The 18,466-nt window shown below is 43.9% G+C and overlaps 1 protein-coding gene across 6 annotated transcripts in view; it reads left to right on the top strand.

Moving 5' to 3' along the window:
- SCHIP1 (schwannomin interacting protein 1) overlaps positions 1 to 15,082 on the top strand; it is a 174,433-nt gene extending 159,351 nt beyond the window's left edge. For 3 of the 6 annotated variants that reach the window (XM_056849458.1, XM_056849460.1, XM_056849459.1), the window contains 4 exons: positions 2,204 to 2,327; positions 8,388 to 8,481; positions 10,300 to 10,350; positions 14,324 to 15,082. In XM_056849458.1, coding sequence (XP_056705436.1) covers positions 2,204 to 2,327; positions 8,388 to 8,481; positions 10,300 to 10,350; positions 14,324 to 14,375 — 321 coding nt within the window. In that variant the 3' untranslated portion in view covers positions 14,376 to 15,082. The remainder of the gene's footprint in view (positions 1 to 2,203; positions 2,328 to 8,387; positions 8,482 to 10,299; positions 10,351 to 14,323) is intronic. The other 3 variants (XM_056849457.1, XM_056849461.1, XM_056849462.1) reach the window with 1 other exon arrangement.
- Positions 15,083 to 18,466: the final 3,384 nt, after the last annotated feature.

Here is an 18,466-nt window from a genome sequence, read left to right as displayed (position 1 = left end):
GAGAGAAGATTTTCTCCCTCACTCATAATACTAGAACGCGGGGTCATCTGCTGAAGCTGGAGGGTGACAGATTCAAAACAGATAAAAGGAAGTATTTCTTCACACAATGCATAGTTAAATTGTGGGACTCCCTGCCCCAGGATGTGGTGATGGCTGCCAACTTGGAAGGCATTAAGAGGGGAGTGGACATGCTCATAGAGGAGAGGGCTATTCATGGCTACTAGTAAAAATGGATACTAATCATGATGCATACCTGTTATCTCCAAGATCAGAGGAGCATGCCTGTTATATTCGGTGCTGTGGAACACAGGCAGGACAATGCTGCTGCAGTCGTCTTATTTGTGGGCTTCCTAGAGGCACCTGGTTGGCCACTGTGTGAACAGACTGCTGGACTTGGTGGACCTTGGTCTGATCCAGCAAGGCTTTTCTTATGTTCTTATTCAATTGGAAATACGATGAGAATGAAAATTTGAAAATACATCTATGCCCTGTGTGAAACAGATAACGTTTTAAAATCCTATAGCTACATTCTGATGTGTATGGAGGTTTGGGGGGAGGGGGAGACATGCAGATATGAGACATTATACCTGTGGCCCAAAGTAACTCAGTTCAGGAAGAGCTGCCTTCATAGGATTCTGTGGCATATGTAGATTTAGTGCAACCCTAAACAGAGTTATACTCTTTTAAACCTATTTACCTGACTGGTCTTAGATTACACTGTAAAATACTGTCCTGATAGCAGTATGGTGTATTACAAATTCCTATGAAGTTGCAGGGTTATACGGTGGTAGAACGTGAGCACTGCTTCAGATTCATCCACCTTGGTGGCCCTGATTGGGCAGAAAGGTGGAATATAAGTGTTTAAATAAATAAAAATTGCTGTGGAGAATCATGTTTTGGCATGCTTACCTGTCTTAAAATAAATTCCTTGGAGATAGAAAACTGGAATAGCAAGCAAAGAAAGGGAATAGAACCTTTTTCATTGCTTTGCAAGTTTTTAAAATTTGACTGGAGTTTCTCCCCCCCCCTCTTGTGAATGCAATAATGAAAAGGAATATTTGAAGCTGGGTTCCACCATGTGTAGTCTTACCACTTTGTCGGCCTGCCCACACCTGTGTAAACCAGTATATGGTAAACATGCCTGTTGGTATGTTGAATGAGGAAACTATTTACACGGTGTCTGGTTTGAGGCATTTTATATGTATTGTTGTTGTTATTGTTGTTGCTAGTTGGAGATAAAAAAAATTAGGATACCCCTCTCCCAGGAGCTTTTGAACCTGAATACTGCACGAGGAGCCCCTCAGTAGGGCAAATAGGACCCCCTCCAGGATGTTTCGGCTTAGGAAAACAGCTAGGGGAAGAAGGCTGAAGCTTCTACTCCCCCCGTGCCACAGTCCTGAGCAGAATCGGGCCTTGGTCCATTCCCGATGTCACATTTGACTTTGCAAACATCAGAGTTGGGTCAAGGTTAGCCTGAACCGACTTCTGCCAGCCTTGATGTCTAGTTTGGGCCTCAGTTGTCTTATACTCTTACTAGGGCAACAGAAATCTGTTCATTCTGTCCCTATAGGGATATTTATGTTGTATAGGGAGAATTATCAGCCTTGCACCCTTCCAGGATACTGTTCACTCTTAGTGGCAAGCCACCTCCCTTCACCTCTCTTTTTTTTAACTTTAAAATAGAGATACTCAACTTTCCTCAACATTCCTTGCCTCTTGGCGAGCAACAGGAATCCCCAAACTTCATCAGGCTGAGGATTTGGGAGGGGACGGGACGGGTCAGGGCTCTTGTCTTCATTTGGAAATTTTTATCTTGCCTTCCTCCAAAGAACTCAGGACAGCATTCATGATTCTCTGTTCCCCACTGCATCTTCACAACAGCCTGTGACGTAGGTTAAACTGAGAGTGACTGGCCCACGGTCACCCAGCAAACTTTGTGACAGGATGGGGATTTGAACCCCGGTCTCTCCAGTCCTAGTCATACACTATAATCACTACACCACGCTCGGTTTTAATTGTGAAGCTATATCTTTTTACATATTTGGGAAGTCCCCTGGTTATATACAATACTCACTTTTTCGATGAGTGGCCGTACTGTTTGGTATTAGAAGGAATGTTGAGAAAATGTGCAGAGGAAATGTTTATTTATTTATTTTAATGAAATGTGTGTCACTGGCCTAAAATCTTTTAATTCTGTCTTTAGCTGCCACATATGCCTCATATAAGTGAATGCTTGATGAAAAGAAGCTTAAAACCCACAGACCTGAGAGATATGACGATTGGGCAGCTGCAAGTGATAGTCAATGATCTACATTCACAGATAGAAAGTAAGTGGCAAAACAGTTCTGCATTGCTGTTATATTCTCCTTTCATTATTTATTGTCTTATTTGAAGGGAATAAAAGATTTCTGTGAAAAGCAATACCAGTGCATGGCTTCAAACGTGGGAGGGAAAAAATCCTTTCAGAGACAGGATCCCAAGAGAGTTCTCTGAAGCAACAGAATGCCCTATGCAAAAATTCCAACAAGATGTATTAGGCTTCTAGTTTTGCACGAATTCAATACCTGCTTGAGGCTCTCCTTTCCCCTTGTATTTTCCACTAAATTACAAACAAGGGAAATTGTTTGAAAGTGTTACATCCATGTGTTAAATCAGAAATGGTCACTACCTTTGTGAGTCTTCCTCTTTTCAATTACCCTTGATACACTAGTCCGTTATGAGTATTCTCTTAAGTTTTGTGATATGGGGATGAGGTAAAGATGTAGTGAGATAGAAGATATACTGCTCTGAGTCTTGGGCAGGATGGGCTTGTATCCATTGGTGTGAGGTGAAAATTCTGACGACACAAGGAAGAACATCTTGCCACAGAGGACTTTACACTCTTCTTCCCCTTTACAGAGGACCTGGAAATAGATAGAGAAGAGGCTCAGCCATTCTCCTTGCTGCATTCCATGCAAAATTGCTGAAATAGAATTCATTAACAAATTCAAGGCTGTTTAGCTCCCCAACTCTTCACAGGGACCTGGGATTCCTCAGTTGCTTTAAGTGATGATATCTTGCATATTCTGTATCTTACAGATGCCGGTTAGTTCAGCTGTTCCTCTGTAACTACCCATTATTTTTTTATCTTGCACTAGATTTTATGTTACATTTTATTTAGTTGGGGGGGGGGTAACTCTCGCCCCATTCTGAGTGAACTCTTTGTATTGGATCCTGTTTGAAACCTTCCTCTCAATTGGGTGTATATAATAAAATATCAACCTGGTGGATGTACACTTCAGTTCATCTGATAAAGTGAGCTCTGTCTCATGAAAGCTTATGCTGAAATAAATGTTTTTAGTGTTTACGGCGCCACCAGACCCCTGTTTTAAATCCATGAATAGAGGACTTTGTTTTTCTCAGTGGTCAAGGTGTTATGTGTCCATAAGAGTTTGCTCCATTGGAACTTTCGCAATTAAACCTCTTTGCCTTTAGTACTGTGAATTAATTAGTTGTAGTCTGGGGAAGGTCCGGATACTAGCAGATCTCTCTGTAGTCCCTATCAGTGTACATTTATTAATTAATCGGAGCGCCTTCCCTGTGGCTGTCTGCTGAAGTGGTTGAGCTGTGTCCAGCCAGATGTGAATGATTCTTCCCTGAAGTCTGTTAGCACTGGTTGCTGCTTTGCAATTCCTCCTGGGATGTTAAAGAATCAGTGAAGCTGCTAGAAAATAGTTAGAAATCACTTCTACCATGAACTGGCTTAGCTTTTAATTTTGAAGAAATCACTACCCAAGTAAAAGCACTGGCACACAATATGTTCATAGCAGCCGAAATAGCCAAGACTAGCCCGAGCTCATCTAAGCTCAGAAGCTAAGCACAGTCAACCCAGGTTTGTACTTGGATGGAAGACCACCAGGGAAGACCAGGATTGCTATGCAGAGGAAGGCAATGGCAAACCACCTCTTGCCTTGAAAACTCCTAAAGCAGGAGTGTCGGACATAAGGCTTGCGGACCGAATTCAGCCCCTTGAGAGCTCTTATCTGGCCAGCCGAGGCAGCCACCCCCTCCCCCACTCTCAATCTGGGCTGGCGAGGAATGGCCCGGCCCGACCAAGTGACATTTATGTCTTATCCAGCCCTTTTAATAAATGAATTTGACACCCCTGCTCAAGAGGCTTTAAAAAAGAAGATTTACAGAAGGAGAGTTACTCCAGTCTAAGCCCATTCATTTCAATGGGCTTAGACTGGAGTAACTTTCCTTAGGAATGCAGTGTTATAAATATTCACATGGGATAGGAGTCCATTCATGGCTGTTAGCCACGATGGCTGAGTGGGTGTTTGGAGGCAGTATTCCTCTGAATGCCAACTGCTCTGGGGGCAGCAATAAGAAGGCTTTGGACTCTCTGACCCTGTTTGTGGGCTTCCTGGGAATCTTGTCGGCCACTGGGGGAAGCAAGACGCTAGACTAGATTGGTCCGATCCAGCAGAGTGGTTTGTGTGGTCCAATTTTCTTCTTTCTCCGTATTTCACGCTTTCTGCACACTTTCAAATAAGAAGGAACAGCTGTCATACATTGTAAACTTCAAAGTACTTCTTTCTGCTCAAAGAAGGCTGTGATCATGTGTCATCCTAATCTTTCTTACACACACACACACACACACACACACACACACACACACACACACACACAGTTTTAGGGCTAAACAAGACAAGACAGGAGCTGTATATTTGTTCTTTGCCTATGTGCTTCCTTCAGTGTACATTTAGACATTTTTGTATCAAAAAAAATTATTCCACCCTTCCTTCAAGAAACTCATTCATTGTTCTCCTCTCCTTCACCGTGTCCTCACAACGACCCCATAATGTACTTGAGGCTGAGAGATAGTGACTGGCCCAAATTTGCCTGGTGACCTTCATGGATAAGCAGAGATTTGAACCTGAGCTTCACAAAGTTCCTATTTGGGCCTTTTAACCACTATGTTAAAGTGGTAATAAAGCTGGGAATGGGGAAGTGGATCGTATCTAATCTGCATGCAAACCACCATTTGTGTAGCCAGTTTGGCCTGGTTTATGGGTCATATGGTTGAGGGCATCAGAAGAAGAGTTGGTTTTTATATCCCACTTTTATCTACCATGAGAAGTCTTAAAGTGGCTTACAATCCCAATCCCTTCCCCTTCTCCCAACAGGCACCTTATGAGGTAGGTGGGGCTGAGAGAGTTCTGAGAGAACTGCGACTAGCCCAAGGTCACCCAGCTGACTTCATGTGGAGGAGTGGGGAATCAAACCTGGTTCTCCAGATTAGAGTCCACCACTCTTAACCACTACACTACACTGGCACCCTGTCTTGCCTTCCTGCAACCCCCTCACTGCAGGCACTCCCCCCCCACTCATTTTGAAAGTGACCCTGGAGGGGAAAGAAAGTGTTTCAAGTAACAGAGTGAGCGAGATAAGGAAGGGGTTGCACAAACACCTCACTGGCAGTCTTTAAGCAGAGGCTGGACAAGCAGTTGTTAGGGATGCTCTAAGCCAGGGGTGGGGAACCTCAGGCCCGGGGGCCGTATGCGGCCCCCGAGGACATTTTTTGTGGCCCTCGGGAGCTCCAGGAATCCTGCTGCGGAGCTCTGGGGGGGGGAGTGCACGGAGACTGGGGCCCGGTTGCTTGGTGCTCCGTGCGCCGCCGGGTGTGTGTGTGGGCGGGGAAGGTGGGGTGGCTGGGGCCCGGTCGCGCAGGCCGGCATGCGCGGGTGTGTGTGTGTGTGGGGAGGCTTTTCTCTCCTCCTCCTTTTCTGTCACTCTTTCTCCTTTCTCTCCCTCTTTTCCTCCCTCTTTTTCTGTCTCTTTCTTTGTCTCCCTCCATCCTTTTTTTCTTTCCCTCCATCCTTTTCTTTCTTTCTCCCCCTCTCTCCATTTCTTTCTCCCTTTCTCTCTCTTTCTCCCTCCCTCCCTTTCCCTTTTTCTCTGTTTTCCTTCCTCCCTTCCTCCCTTGCCAATCGACTGTGGGCTGCGCCCCCTGGCGCCTCGTTTTCTGGGGCCCACCGCTGGCTGCCCTCCCACCTGGGAGGGGGGAGTGGGGGTGCCCTGCAGGCCTTCTCTGGGTGGCCTCCCCTGGGGTTGCCAACCTCCAGGTGGTGGCTGGAGACCTGGCAACCCTAGCCTCTCCCCCCCACGGGAGATCTAAACCTGGTATGGCCCCCGAAAGATGTTATAAATGTGTGAATGGCCCTTGGCAAGAAAAAGGTTCCCCACCCCTGCTCTAAGCTGATCCTGCATAGAGCAGGGGGTTGGACTAGATGGCCTGTCTGGCCCCTTCCATTTCTATGATTCTATGCATGCAGCTTTTATTGCAAAATTAAACCCCTCCCATTCCCCAGTTTATACCTTTATACCTTATACCTTTATACCTTGTATACATAAGTATAACTGCTCTCCTTGTATCCAGTCCTTGTATCCTTACATTAGAATAGATATGAAATCAGACAGGTTAATTTTTACTCAATGTGTACAGTCCCATCATGACGAGTCACACTAGAAGCAAAACCTGATAGATCCCCAGGACCTTAAGCACATGCAATGCTCCCAATCCTTTAACCATGGTTCAGTCTTTCAAGAGCAGACCCAATAGGATTGTGCCTACCTCCTGCAAAGAAATAGGCCAACCCTGAAGCAAGCCCAGGGTTAACGCTAACTGTATCTTTACAAAGATTAAGGATATATATTCCTAACTTTTTTTGTCCATTTTATGTGTTAACCCCCACTGAGATCAAAGAGAATTTAAATATCTACTACAGAGCCTCAACATTGCAACAGATTAGATAATGTTTTATTGCTGGTTATTCCGCAATGTATCTCCTCCTCCACTATAAGGTTAAAACTGGGGCTCCCATACTTATCTAGTATATATCAAGCTGTCAATTTTGGTACTCCCTCTTTGAGCTATCAGCTGCTCCTGACATGTTTCAGTTGTTAATCTCAGATATCTCTGTGTCCACCTGGACTAGTAGGTTAGACAAAAGATTTTCCCTTCCAATAGAGCAACTGAAAGCTGCAAGGAATAGTATTCAGAAAGCAAGCTGTAAACAATTACAAAATAAGATCTTAAATGAGGATTGGTCCTTAGTGTTTAAGGACACAAATCGTAAATCTTCACCTCACTTCTTCCAGATACCCTTCAACAGAACTTTTAGGGGAGGGGCTGTGGATCAGTGGTAAAGCATCTGCTTGGCATGCAGAAGGTCCCAGGTTCAATCCCCGGCACCTAGGCAAGTAGGTGATGTGAAAGACCTGCCTGAGACCCTGGAGAGCCACTGCCGGTTTGAGTAGACAATACCGACTTTGATGGACCAAAGGTCTGATTCAGTATAAGGCAGCTTCATGTGTTCATGTGTGTTCCTTGCCGGACCATTTTCACTGGTTAGAAATTCATAAGTTCAGACGAGCTTTCTTATTGGCAAGATGTAATGCCCTAGTCTCAGCCGAGACACAAGGGTGATACAATAAAATTATTGCAGACAAACGAAAATGCCCATTTTGTCCAGATCAAATAGACTCCCTAGTCCACATTGTATTAGCATGTCCACAAAATAATATTGCATGAAATAAATATATCACTCCCTGGATAAAACAGCTAAAGGCGCTTTCTGAGAAGCGGATACTGCATTATCTGCTGTCAAATAGATTGGTCAATTGCGTGAGAGATGTGGCAACTTTTCTCTTTATAGTGTCAAGGAAAAAAATTAAATTTCATCTCCCCTTTTTAAAGTGTGAAGTGGTTGATTGATAGCCAGTGGCTGTTAAATCTAGGGAAAGGATAATGTTTTATTGTGTCACCCTGTTACAACGAGGACCTTTGCTGATCAGAAAAGAGATATTCATCTTGTTGTTTTCTCCTGGCATGGGTTGGGCTTGACGTAGTGGCATGCCCTCACACAGTTGCCAGCTGCTGTGGTAGCAGTAAAAGCGGCATTCTTTCTTCTGGGTAACATCAGACAGTGAATTACTCCCCCCCCCCATCAAGGACAAGGATGGTAGATCACACACCCAGATTTGAAGATTTTTCCACTGCCTCCAGCAAGTTAGGATGTGCCAGGTGGGAGATGGCTTGCTTCTACAGGTCAGGATTGAAGAGTACGTGCCTTTTAAGAGACGTCGTTGATTATCTCAAGATGAGCCATGGAGTAGTCATATTGATATTTTCAGCTGAGGCTTGTTGTCAACAATACTAGCCACTGTTCACAATCCATTACTTCATCAGCCTCTGTAATTATATTCAAGCCAAATGTAAGAATCTATTTGTTTTTGTCTTTGGGCGAGTTATAGGATTTTCTGTACAGATTAGTCACTCTGCAGGGGCTGTGACTAAATGAAAATTAAACTTTTTTATTACCCCCCCCCCTTTTTGGTATCAGGCTTGAATGAAGAACTTGTGCAACTGCTGCTTATTCGAGATGAATTGCACACGGAACAGGATGCCATGCTGGTAGACATTGAAGACTTGACCAGGTTGGTAATGTTTTCTGATTAGGGCTGTCTCAAGGCTCATCTTCTCATCTTCTGGGCTTGGAGTAAGGGGTCACTGGGGGTGTGAGGGGTAGTTGTGAATTTCCTTCATTGTGCAGGAGGTTAAGAACATAAGAAAAGCCATGCTGGATCAGACCAAGGCCCATCAAGCCCAGCAGTCTGTTCACACAGTGACCAACCAGGTGCCTCTAGGAAGCACCCAAACAAGAGAACTGCAGCAGCACCATCCTGCCTGTGTTCCACAGCACCTAATATATTCGGCATGCTCCTCTGATCCTGGAGGTAATACATATGCATCATGGCTAGTATCCATTTTAACTAGTAGCCATGAATACCCCTCTCCTCCATGAACATGTCCACTCTCCTCTTAAAGCCTTCCAAGTTGGTAACCATCACCACATCCTTGGGCAGGGAGTTCCACAATTTAACTATGCATTGTGTGAAGGGTTGACTAGATGACTCTGGTGGTCCCTATGATTCTAAGGCCTTTGGCTAATGATGGCGTGGGGGAATAATCGGCTTTCCAAATCTGTGGTGCTAAAACGTCCTCAGCCAACAGCCAGATCACACTATTTCCTACCAAATGCCAGCTTGAATCACACAAGTATACCTGCTTGGATAAAGTTACTATTATGACAGCAGCTCTTGTGCCCTCCAGGGCACTGCATTGGCTGCCATTTTCTATCTGTGTGACTGTCTCTTGCTGCTGCTGATTGGTGGTTATGCACTTAACCCCCCACTTGCCCCCCCCCCCAAATCTGCACATTCGGACAGTACAATATTTCTTTTCAGGTTACATTGTCCTTTCAGATGGTTAATCAATGTTTTATGGATCGCTGGATCATCTCGTGTTTAAAATTCAACCCCTGGATGTTCTTATGGCAGTAACCTGGCCTTTTCCTTTGTTTTGGGAAGTTATTATTAACTGGACACTTAATACTTGGCGACTTAGTCAAAGAAGATAAAAGAGTTGTGCTAAAGATGGATTCTGAATCTTTCTTTGTGAATCTGCCTCTCTGGTGGCAGCATCTTAATTAGAATTCCACCTACTTTCATTTCTGCTCTAATCATTTGCTTGCCTTCTTGATAATATAGCTGCCATCTTTTTTTCTCTTACCTTCCTTACTGTTCCTTTCCTAAACTATCTTTCCCTCAAGATCTTGCAACTCTTTTGTGCTCCTTACTTTCCTGGGCAGGCAGTATAACCTACTAACTGCATGTCCCCCCATCTAAAAGCTGTCAATAAATATACAGTCTGGCCTAGGAATTGGACTGGCAACAGATAGAACAAAATACCTTTAGATCTTTGATTCGCAGGGGCCAAAATTAATCCAGGTTAACTGTAAATAGGACTTGGAAAGCTTTTAAAACCTTTTTTTTTAACCAAAGGGCTGAAGAATAAAGGCCAGTGTCAAACCTGCTCTCTAATAACTATATATGTTTCTTGACTATAAGGTATTTAATTATTCATGCCAAAGGGTAGGATCTGATGGGAAATAAATGGGATTGGGGAGGTGGAAGGTTTGTAGCTTACATTTTCTATGATGAAAGTAGGGGTGTGGTCTTTTGGGTAGATGAGATTGCTGGTCTCTGTTTCAGTTCATGCTTACCTAACCAACAGTCCAGATATGCAACGTGAAATTAATTATTCTTGCTCTTGCTATACCTCTTACTTTAATGCTTCTCATCTTGTGCTAGTGTGTATAACCCTAGGGGGGAAGAAATGCGTTCTTCAGCTGGAGGCAGAGAATTTTAAAAAAATACCCAACTATATTTTTTTCTGCAATATTTCTTTTACAGTGCGGCCCCCTATCAATACCATGGTAATTTAGCACCATTGCTGCAGACAAGGTAAAATCCAGCAAAACCTGACTTCTCCAGATCTCTTTAATCCAGACCCTTCCTTATTCAGTACATCCCTTATGTATCTCCCCCTCTATAAATCCTCTGTCACCCTCTGTTCCAGACAACTTTCTCATTTCTTGGATTGTCTGGTTAGGGAAGGTTCTGTAATAAGACAGCAGCAAAAAAAAAAAAAAAAAAGCTACTGGTAAATCTCCTTTCTTCCAGTTACCCACCATGGGACATTTGCCACCTTTGCGACTTTTGGAGAGCAAATGCTAGATCCTTTCAAAGTAGAAAATGGCCCAGAAACACAACCTGTGGCTTGGATCCACACTTGTGTTGCTGCAGGCACAAATCATTGTGCTTGTGTAGCATAATTTCCCCTCCAGCAGCAGCTTAATATGTCTCCTGAAATGCTGTTCCCAGGGGAGAGGGGGACCCCTGGAACAGAATTTGGGGAGCATTTCAGGCCATCATGGGAAGAGGGAAGATTATGTTCCGTGAACGCAAGAGTTGGCAAACTCGGAAACAGTGGTATGGATCCAAGCCCCTGTTTTGCCTGTTACATGCTACAAATGCCATTTTAATGCATTAAAATGATTAATGCATTAAGGGGTCGGACTAGAACCTGGGAAACCCAGGTCCAAAGCCCCACTCATGCCAAGGAAGCTTGTTGGGTGACCTTGGGCCAGCCACACACTCTCAGCCCCAACCCTGGCTAGTATTTGGATGGAATACCAGGGTTATGATGTGGAGACATATGGCAAAACACCCCCGAACATCTCTTGCCTTGAAAACCCTACCAGGGGTCGCCATAAGTCAGCTGTGACTTGACGGCAAAAAAAAAAAAACTTAGTTACATTACTAATTTTTTGCCATATCACATAAGACAAGGGGGACTATTGATGTGACCAACACTTTGAGTAGGAGTACTTCATTGGCTACCACAAGATTTGACACGCCTATGTACGTTTTTCCTTTTTTCTTCCCTCACTCTTTGTTTTTTTGAGGCCCATGGTAACTTCAGAGATTACAAAGTTTTGAAACCCCCATAACACTCAGTTTTATAAAGAACACATCGAAGGATTTGGAGGGGGGTCACTTCATGCTTTAAAAATACCTTTGGCATGCACCTACCCTCTGCACTTTTTTGACTAATAGTCTGAATCTGTCATGAAAGTTAGAAGTCTTTTATAAGATGCTTTATGTTCACAGGATATTTTCACTGTAAGGAGCTGAGTAGACTTATTTGATCTTTGGCTTGAAAATACAGCAGAGAACCAGGGTTGATAACTCAAGCTGCATTTGTATGGTCCATAGGCAGCAAAACAAATAAAAATGCTGCCTCATATGTTAGAGCATTCACCATGTAAATACAAAGTGAACAACAGAGGCAGTGTGGACCATATCGTCATAGTTTGGGATCTAAAGACACATGGCAGATCTAGTTTAAAAAAATTGTTTGAAACACAACTTTTTGTATCACAGTCTATATGATTGCTTTTCCTGGGGTTGAGAAGTTTTTTCCCCTTCCCCCCCCAAAAAAAGGGTATACAGTGAAAGAAGCTGAACACCATCACTGTGAGAAGCATTCATGCCATCGATGGGCACTGTTAAGCCAAATGTCTTTATCTGTAAATACACGTGACTGTCGGCTGATGCATGCAACCATGCGAGTGGGCGTTGACTGCTAAGATGAAAGCCTTGTTTATGATGGGGAGCCAGTTACATACGCTCAGGCACTATGGATTTGCCTTTGAGTTCACCACTTCAAACAAAGCCAAATCTTGCAGATTGCCAGTGCATTCAACAAGATTCGATAGGCAAGAGCCTTAGGGAACAAACACGGGGCAAGGTTTCTATGGCTAGCATTAGTAGGCCTTAACAAATGAACATAAGAGGGGGACTGAGATTTTGGAGCCAGTGAACTGTATACAACCTCGATTTAGCAGCTGCCTCTAACTGTGCTAGCACATTACAGCAATGGCACAATTTAGCTCCATCATGCACACATTCCATCATCTGTGTCAACGTCAAGAAATGTTGGTGTCTGCAGGTCCAGCACAAACCCTAATTCAAGCTTAAACCCAACTCAGATCTTGGCTTTACCCTTGTTGCCTTCCTTCTGCTTCTTAGCTAAGAAGAACTTTCAAAGAGCTCAAAGGTCAAACAAGCTTCTCAGAGAATCTAGGGAATAGCTATCTTGTACGTGTATGCAATCATATGTCTGTCTTTCTGTCTGGCATCCCATCCCCTTCCTCTCTGTCCAGTGAGGTAGTCTTCTGTGATGTCTGTTTGAACAGAAGTCATCCTAGTAGAAAGAAGGCTCTTTCATAAACTTGTTCATACTGGAGAGAACAAAAATGGCATGTGCCTTCTGTTGTCTTGGATGTACTTCATAGAGGTTGGACAGGTCTCGTTAAATTTACCGACATATGGCACGTTTTGTTTGTTTTCTTGGATGTTCTTTCACATTGAGGTTTAAATTCCAGAGAAGCTAATATAAACATGGTAAGTGGCCTGTCTAAACTGGTAATCCTGTTGGTTACGTAATTGGGGTTTCCTCTCTCCTTTGCCAGCATGATATGACAGGTCTGAGCAATCAAAGATACTTCCTTCATTAATTGAGGTCCTGATAAATGAAGGGAACTGCAGTAATAAGGAAGCATAGGACCCAGCTGGCACTTTTAATTGTCTGTTTATAATCAGTTGATGATGCCCTATCAATTCCTTGCCCTGATCTTGGATGGGGAGGGGGATTCTCACATTGAAAGTCATTTTGCACTTTGCATGATGTAAAATTGTTGGGCAGCCCATTCCTGAGGGGAGGGGCTGTGCTAGTTGGTGGAGGCAGTGCAGTGGTGCCACCTCCAAAGGAGGGTTCCCTCCCCCCCAAAAAAACTGAAACCTTGCCCTTACTTGCAGGCTTTGTGGAATGGCTCCATTGCGTTCCACGGGGCTACACCACCTGAAAAGGTGGTGTAAATGCAAGTAAGAGCAAAGGGGGCGTTCCTGGCCTGAAAGGGTTTAGGAGGCCACCTAAACGCAGCTCCTCCCCTGGACCAGCCCAAGAACACCCCAGGAACGCCTCCAGGAGGACATCACACAGAAGTGCACGGTCAGGACACTGGTGTGAGGCTGTGCCTGCATCCCTGGGCAACTGGGAGGATGGTGTGCGCGGCCCATTGGGAGGATGGTGTGCGCGGCCCACCACCAGCGTCCATACCACCCTGGGTGGTGTAAGTGGCGCCGGCACAGGGGGCCTGGAAGCCGGCACAGCCCCTTCCTGGCCACCTATGGACTTTCGTCCTTTCAGCTCAGGAATGGGCTGTAAATATTTAATTAGCCTGTCAGATACCTTCTGTGACACAGTATTTCATTGATCCAAAGAGGTTTATTTTATTTATTTATATGAAAGATTTACATGCTGCCTTTCTAAATATGGTCCCCAAGGCAGCGAACATCAAGGCATTAAAATATTTAAAACAGTTTGTGTTTTAGCCTGGAGCAGTCTGAAATTTCACAGCCACTAAAAGGATGCAGTTCTTGCCATATCTTTGAATGGAGTCAAGAGAAACGAGTCCTATTTCCACAGGAAGAAAAAGAAGTTAGGCTGTCCTTGTCTTCCCCCCACCCATGAAAAACAAATTTACTTTGAATATTATTGCATCCTACAGTTGCATTTCCTTAAGCAATTTCTTTAAAATTCCAGTAGCGTTCCTCTTAATTTAAACTACTGAAGATTGTGATTAATTTTTCCCCATGCTAGAATTGTAGCCCAGAGTGGTCTGATTAATAGGATCATTTCAGCTGGCTAGGTAATTGCAGCAAAAGGATTGTAACACTAAATTAACCTGAAGAGACACTGAGTTTCTTTACTGGATGTTTTTCATTCCCGCTTCCTTTCAATATTGCATGTAAAAAAGAATCATTTCTTGTTTGTTCTGTAATGACTTAGCTTTCCTCCATTTCTCTTCAGACATGCTGAGAGCCAGCAGAAGCACATGGCAGAGAAAATGCCGGCAAAATAAAACAAGAAGCCATCAAACTAGAGAAAGAGCTAGAACTTTTTTTTGCTTCTGTGGTTGTACAAACGCTGACGCTCCATGGGCAGTGCGCAAGAAATCAATGTTAGTCATTGATTCCGGGCACAATCTGCTACACACCAGGAACCCCGCACGAGCCCCCCTCAAAATTATCGGTGGATGCGCAGTGACCAGTGCTTGGTGAATCGCTCCCAATGTCTGAAGCTTTATGTCCGGTGGTTGGCCTACATGCTTTTTAATTTATTTGCTTTTTTTTTTTACTCGTGCCACTAAATATTGGACAGTTCAATAATCTTATTGTAGAACAAAATGTACAGTACTTATAAACATTGCAAACCATGGCAGAAGAAGAGAGGGTAGTTTAACTTTTAATTTTTGTTTATTTTAGAGATTTTTAAGTTAAACGGTATTTTACCATTGACTACTACTTATTGTTTCACCGTAGTTTTAAAACAAACGAAATCGTAATTTGACGGTGCTATACAAGTTGAAGAAAAACATACATGCCTGCCTCGTAGTGAAGTTGTAGCTTTCAGTAATATGTATATTTTAATCAGTTTTCAACATTTTGTGAATGTTGACTACCTGGCATTCATTTTTAGATGTGCTATTAACATGCGGTTGGGTTGAAAAGAGTTACCTTGAAAGTTTTATGTATAAATATGTAAAATAAAAATTAAAAATTTCTTTCATATGATCTGTCTTTTTGTTGACTAGTTGGTAATTCGCTTGAGATATATACATCCAACTATATGAAGTGTCTTCTTTCGTCACCACTAAAAAGTCTCTCCTCAGTTTTTTTCACATGTGGAATATATAACATTTTAACATTTTAAACTCGAATTAAACTGAACTTGATACAGGAATTGATCACTTTTTGTCTTTTGGCTGAGATCACACTTGCAATCCTCATGTGTTTTAATATCTGTGAGTGTGATGTTTGTGTCCTAACCTAGAGCTGAGCAGATAAGGGCCAACCTTCACTTGATACAGAGATCCATAACTGGGTCTCCCAATGATTTTATTTTTGCCGTAAACCAAGCCAAAGAGTCCACTCTAAATTTTATTGGAGCATAACCCTTCCTCTCCCCGTGTGGTTTTCCACATGTGTCGTGTAGGTACCTGTATTATTTCCACTGAGCTGGAAAACCAGCGTGGGAGAGGGGATGATTTACATTTGGAAACAGCAAATAAAACCTCATCATCATTTATTATTACGGTTGTTGACCAAACACATAGTTTTAAAACTTACCTTTACATACCCATTTCAATATTATAAAACCGATACATTTTAGTTAAACACTGAACAAAATATTAATATCTTTAAAATGAATACAACTGCTAAGGAAACTAATTTCAGATGCACGACGGCAATGAACACCTTTTCATTTCTGCTTAGATTTCTGGAAATTATATACTATTGTACAGAACTTGGCCACCTGCTTTGTTACCTGTGGAAATTCGTCCTTAAGGAGGATATCGACTATAGGGTTCAGAAAAAAACAGAACTCTTTCTCAAAATAGGGCCTCAGATCTTCTTCCTGTCCTCATTATAATAACTACACCTAAGAAGGACATGTCCCAGTGTTTCCAGTTCTCCACTACTAAAGGGACAGAGCCTTTGCACATGCGGAATCTTTTAAAATTTCCCTTCCAGTATTGCAGAGGGCAAGTCTGCACAGCGTGCTAAAGTAAATGCTCTCCTAATACTTCTAACTTCGTAAGATATGCCACTGGACAAGAGATGTACTTGGTTTTGGCAAGCACCAAAAGGGTGCTCTGGCTAGATCAAATTGCCTTTCAGTGTCTTTTATTCGTTGTTTTAAAACGTGTCTCACTGTGTCATAACCTAAAGTCCTCAAATATTCTGGTGAAAATCCAAGTTGTTCTATTGCAAACAAAACCTCTGGGGAAAAGCTAGCCATTATGTGTAGTTCAGCTCTCAGCACCTTGACTTTAGTAAGAGGACAGCTCAACATTCTGTGTGTACCTTGTGAAGTGAATGGAGCAGCCCGTGTGAGCAGGGGTGCATTTGCTCGCTAGATTAGTTAAAAATCGACTAACAAATCAACCCATTGGCAAATTGTAGCAGCAGCTGTAATGTATAGCAGGCAAGGCGAGTTTTGTTTACTTTGAAAAATTATTTGAGCATGCTTGGTCTCCAGTGGAGTTTGACCTGTCAAGTGACTCCAGGGAAGATACCCCACAGAGGCCATGCCCCAGCCAAGAGGAGTCTCACCAGATGGCCCAAGTCTTGGAGGGCGGCCTGAGATCATGATACTTCTAACAGCGAAGAGACTTCGGGTAAGTCTTCTTTGGAGGAGGAATTTACCCACACCTCAGGGAATTATTAGGTGGTGGGCCCCCCACAAAGAGCCAGCATGGTGTAGTGGTTAAGAATGGTGGTTTGGAGCGGTGGACTCTGATCTGGAGAACCAGATTCCTCGCTCCTCCACATGAGCTGCGGAGGCTAATCTGGTGAACTGGATTTGTTTCCCCACTCCTCCACATGAAGCCAGCTGGGTGACCTTGGGCAAGTTACAGCTCTCTCAGCCCCACCTACCTCACAGGGTGTCTGTTGTGAAGAGGGGAAGAGAAGGTGATTGTAAGCTGGTTTGAGTTTCCCTTAAGTGGTAGAGAAAGTCGGCATATAAAAACCAACTCTTCTTCACGCACCAGGTTTGCCAGCTTGGGTCCTAAGGGAGAGGGTTGAGCCTGGTCCAGGGGTGGTCTGGAGCACACTGAGCAGCCCTGCTGCAGTGATTATGAGGAACCCCACCCCCTTGTAAGGTGAGGAAATATATCCTGGATGGGTATTATATTGATGTTTTCATTCTCCTTCAACCAGAGGGCGAGGAGGGCAGTCTCAGGCCTCGCTACAAGAAAAGGGCTATGAAGGGTGTGGCTGAGCGCACTTTCCAAAATTAGTTGATGTGGTACATGGTCTTTATAGGAATCATCCAATCTGCTTACCCTGATCATGGCTGGCGTATGAGGAATGCCCTGAGGGCCCAGGCCTTAGCGGGAGACAGCCCAGGCACGGCATATAAGGATGCTTTTCAAAAACGGGTATCCTATCACGAAATGACCAGATGGGACCTCATTAATTATAAGCTATGGATGTTAGTTGTCAAGTCTCACATCAAGGCCAGGCCTGACCCAGACAGGGTTGTGGGAGGCTTCAGACGGGAAACCACACTGGGAATATAATCAAGGAAAGTGTCAAAGAGCCAGGTGTAAATTCGAGCAGACTCCTCATCCCCAATGCCCTTATGGCCAAATGCGACAGCCTTACATCTATTACCCATTCACCCTGGGGATGTCTACCTGCTTGGTTTCAAATTTGATAGCTGCTGGTATGTCGACAGTGCTATGTCCGTAAGCTGTTCTGTGGCCTGCACAGCCTTCAAGGCATTTAGCGCTTTTCTTGAATGGTGAATCAAGGATTGCACTAATTATACATCACACATTACCTGGATGAAGGGTCACCTGTATGTGTCTTGCATTTGGCCATCTTTTAGGCCTTGGCAGTCGAGCTGGGGATGCCAGTGGCCCAGGTCAAGATGGAAGGGCCCTTCACCCGGTTGACATTCTTAGGAATATGTTTGGATTCTACACAGGGCACCTGTCACCTACCTGACAAGCTGGCTGACCTGCAGGTTCTTTTGGCCCAGGTAATTGACAGCAGGAAATGTACACTTAGGGAGATCCAGGCACTCCTCGGCCAACTTAATTTTGCCTGTAGGATCATATCGCCAGGGAGGGTCTTCTTCACTCTTCTCATTTGGGCCACTGTGGAGGTAATATTGGGCAGCAGGTGAGTTGCCCAATGCAGTATCTGTCCCCATGCTACACCAATGCTCCTGCGATTGTATTCAGTTAAAGCTGTAGCCTGTTCTCCCCAGTCAGGTCTGTGGTGTTCTTTGTTCTTCCTCGTTGCCCTCAGTTCCCTCCCTTGCCCCTGGGATTGCCAACAAAGTTGAATAAAAGACCATCTGATGATGAGACGTTTGGGTCTCTGTGGGAAACTGCAACCCCTCAGCCCAGGGGGTTGTCTTATGACTAAGAACCTTAAA

The sequence above is a fragment of the Euleptes europaea genome, chromosome 5, assembly GCF_029931775.1.
Source record: "Euleptes europaea isolate rEulEur1 chromosome 5, rEulEur1.hap1, whole genome shotgun sequence".
NCBI classification, from domain to species: domain Eukaryota; kingdom Metazoa; phylum Chordata; class Lepidosauria; order Squamata; family Sphaerodactylidae; genus Euleptes; species Euleptes europaea.
The sequence above is the reverse complement of the archived record's forward strand: the minus strand, read 5'-3'. Positions and strand labels throughout refer to the sequence as shown.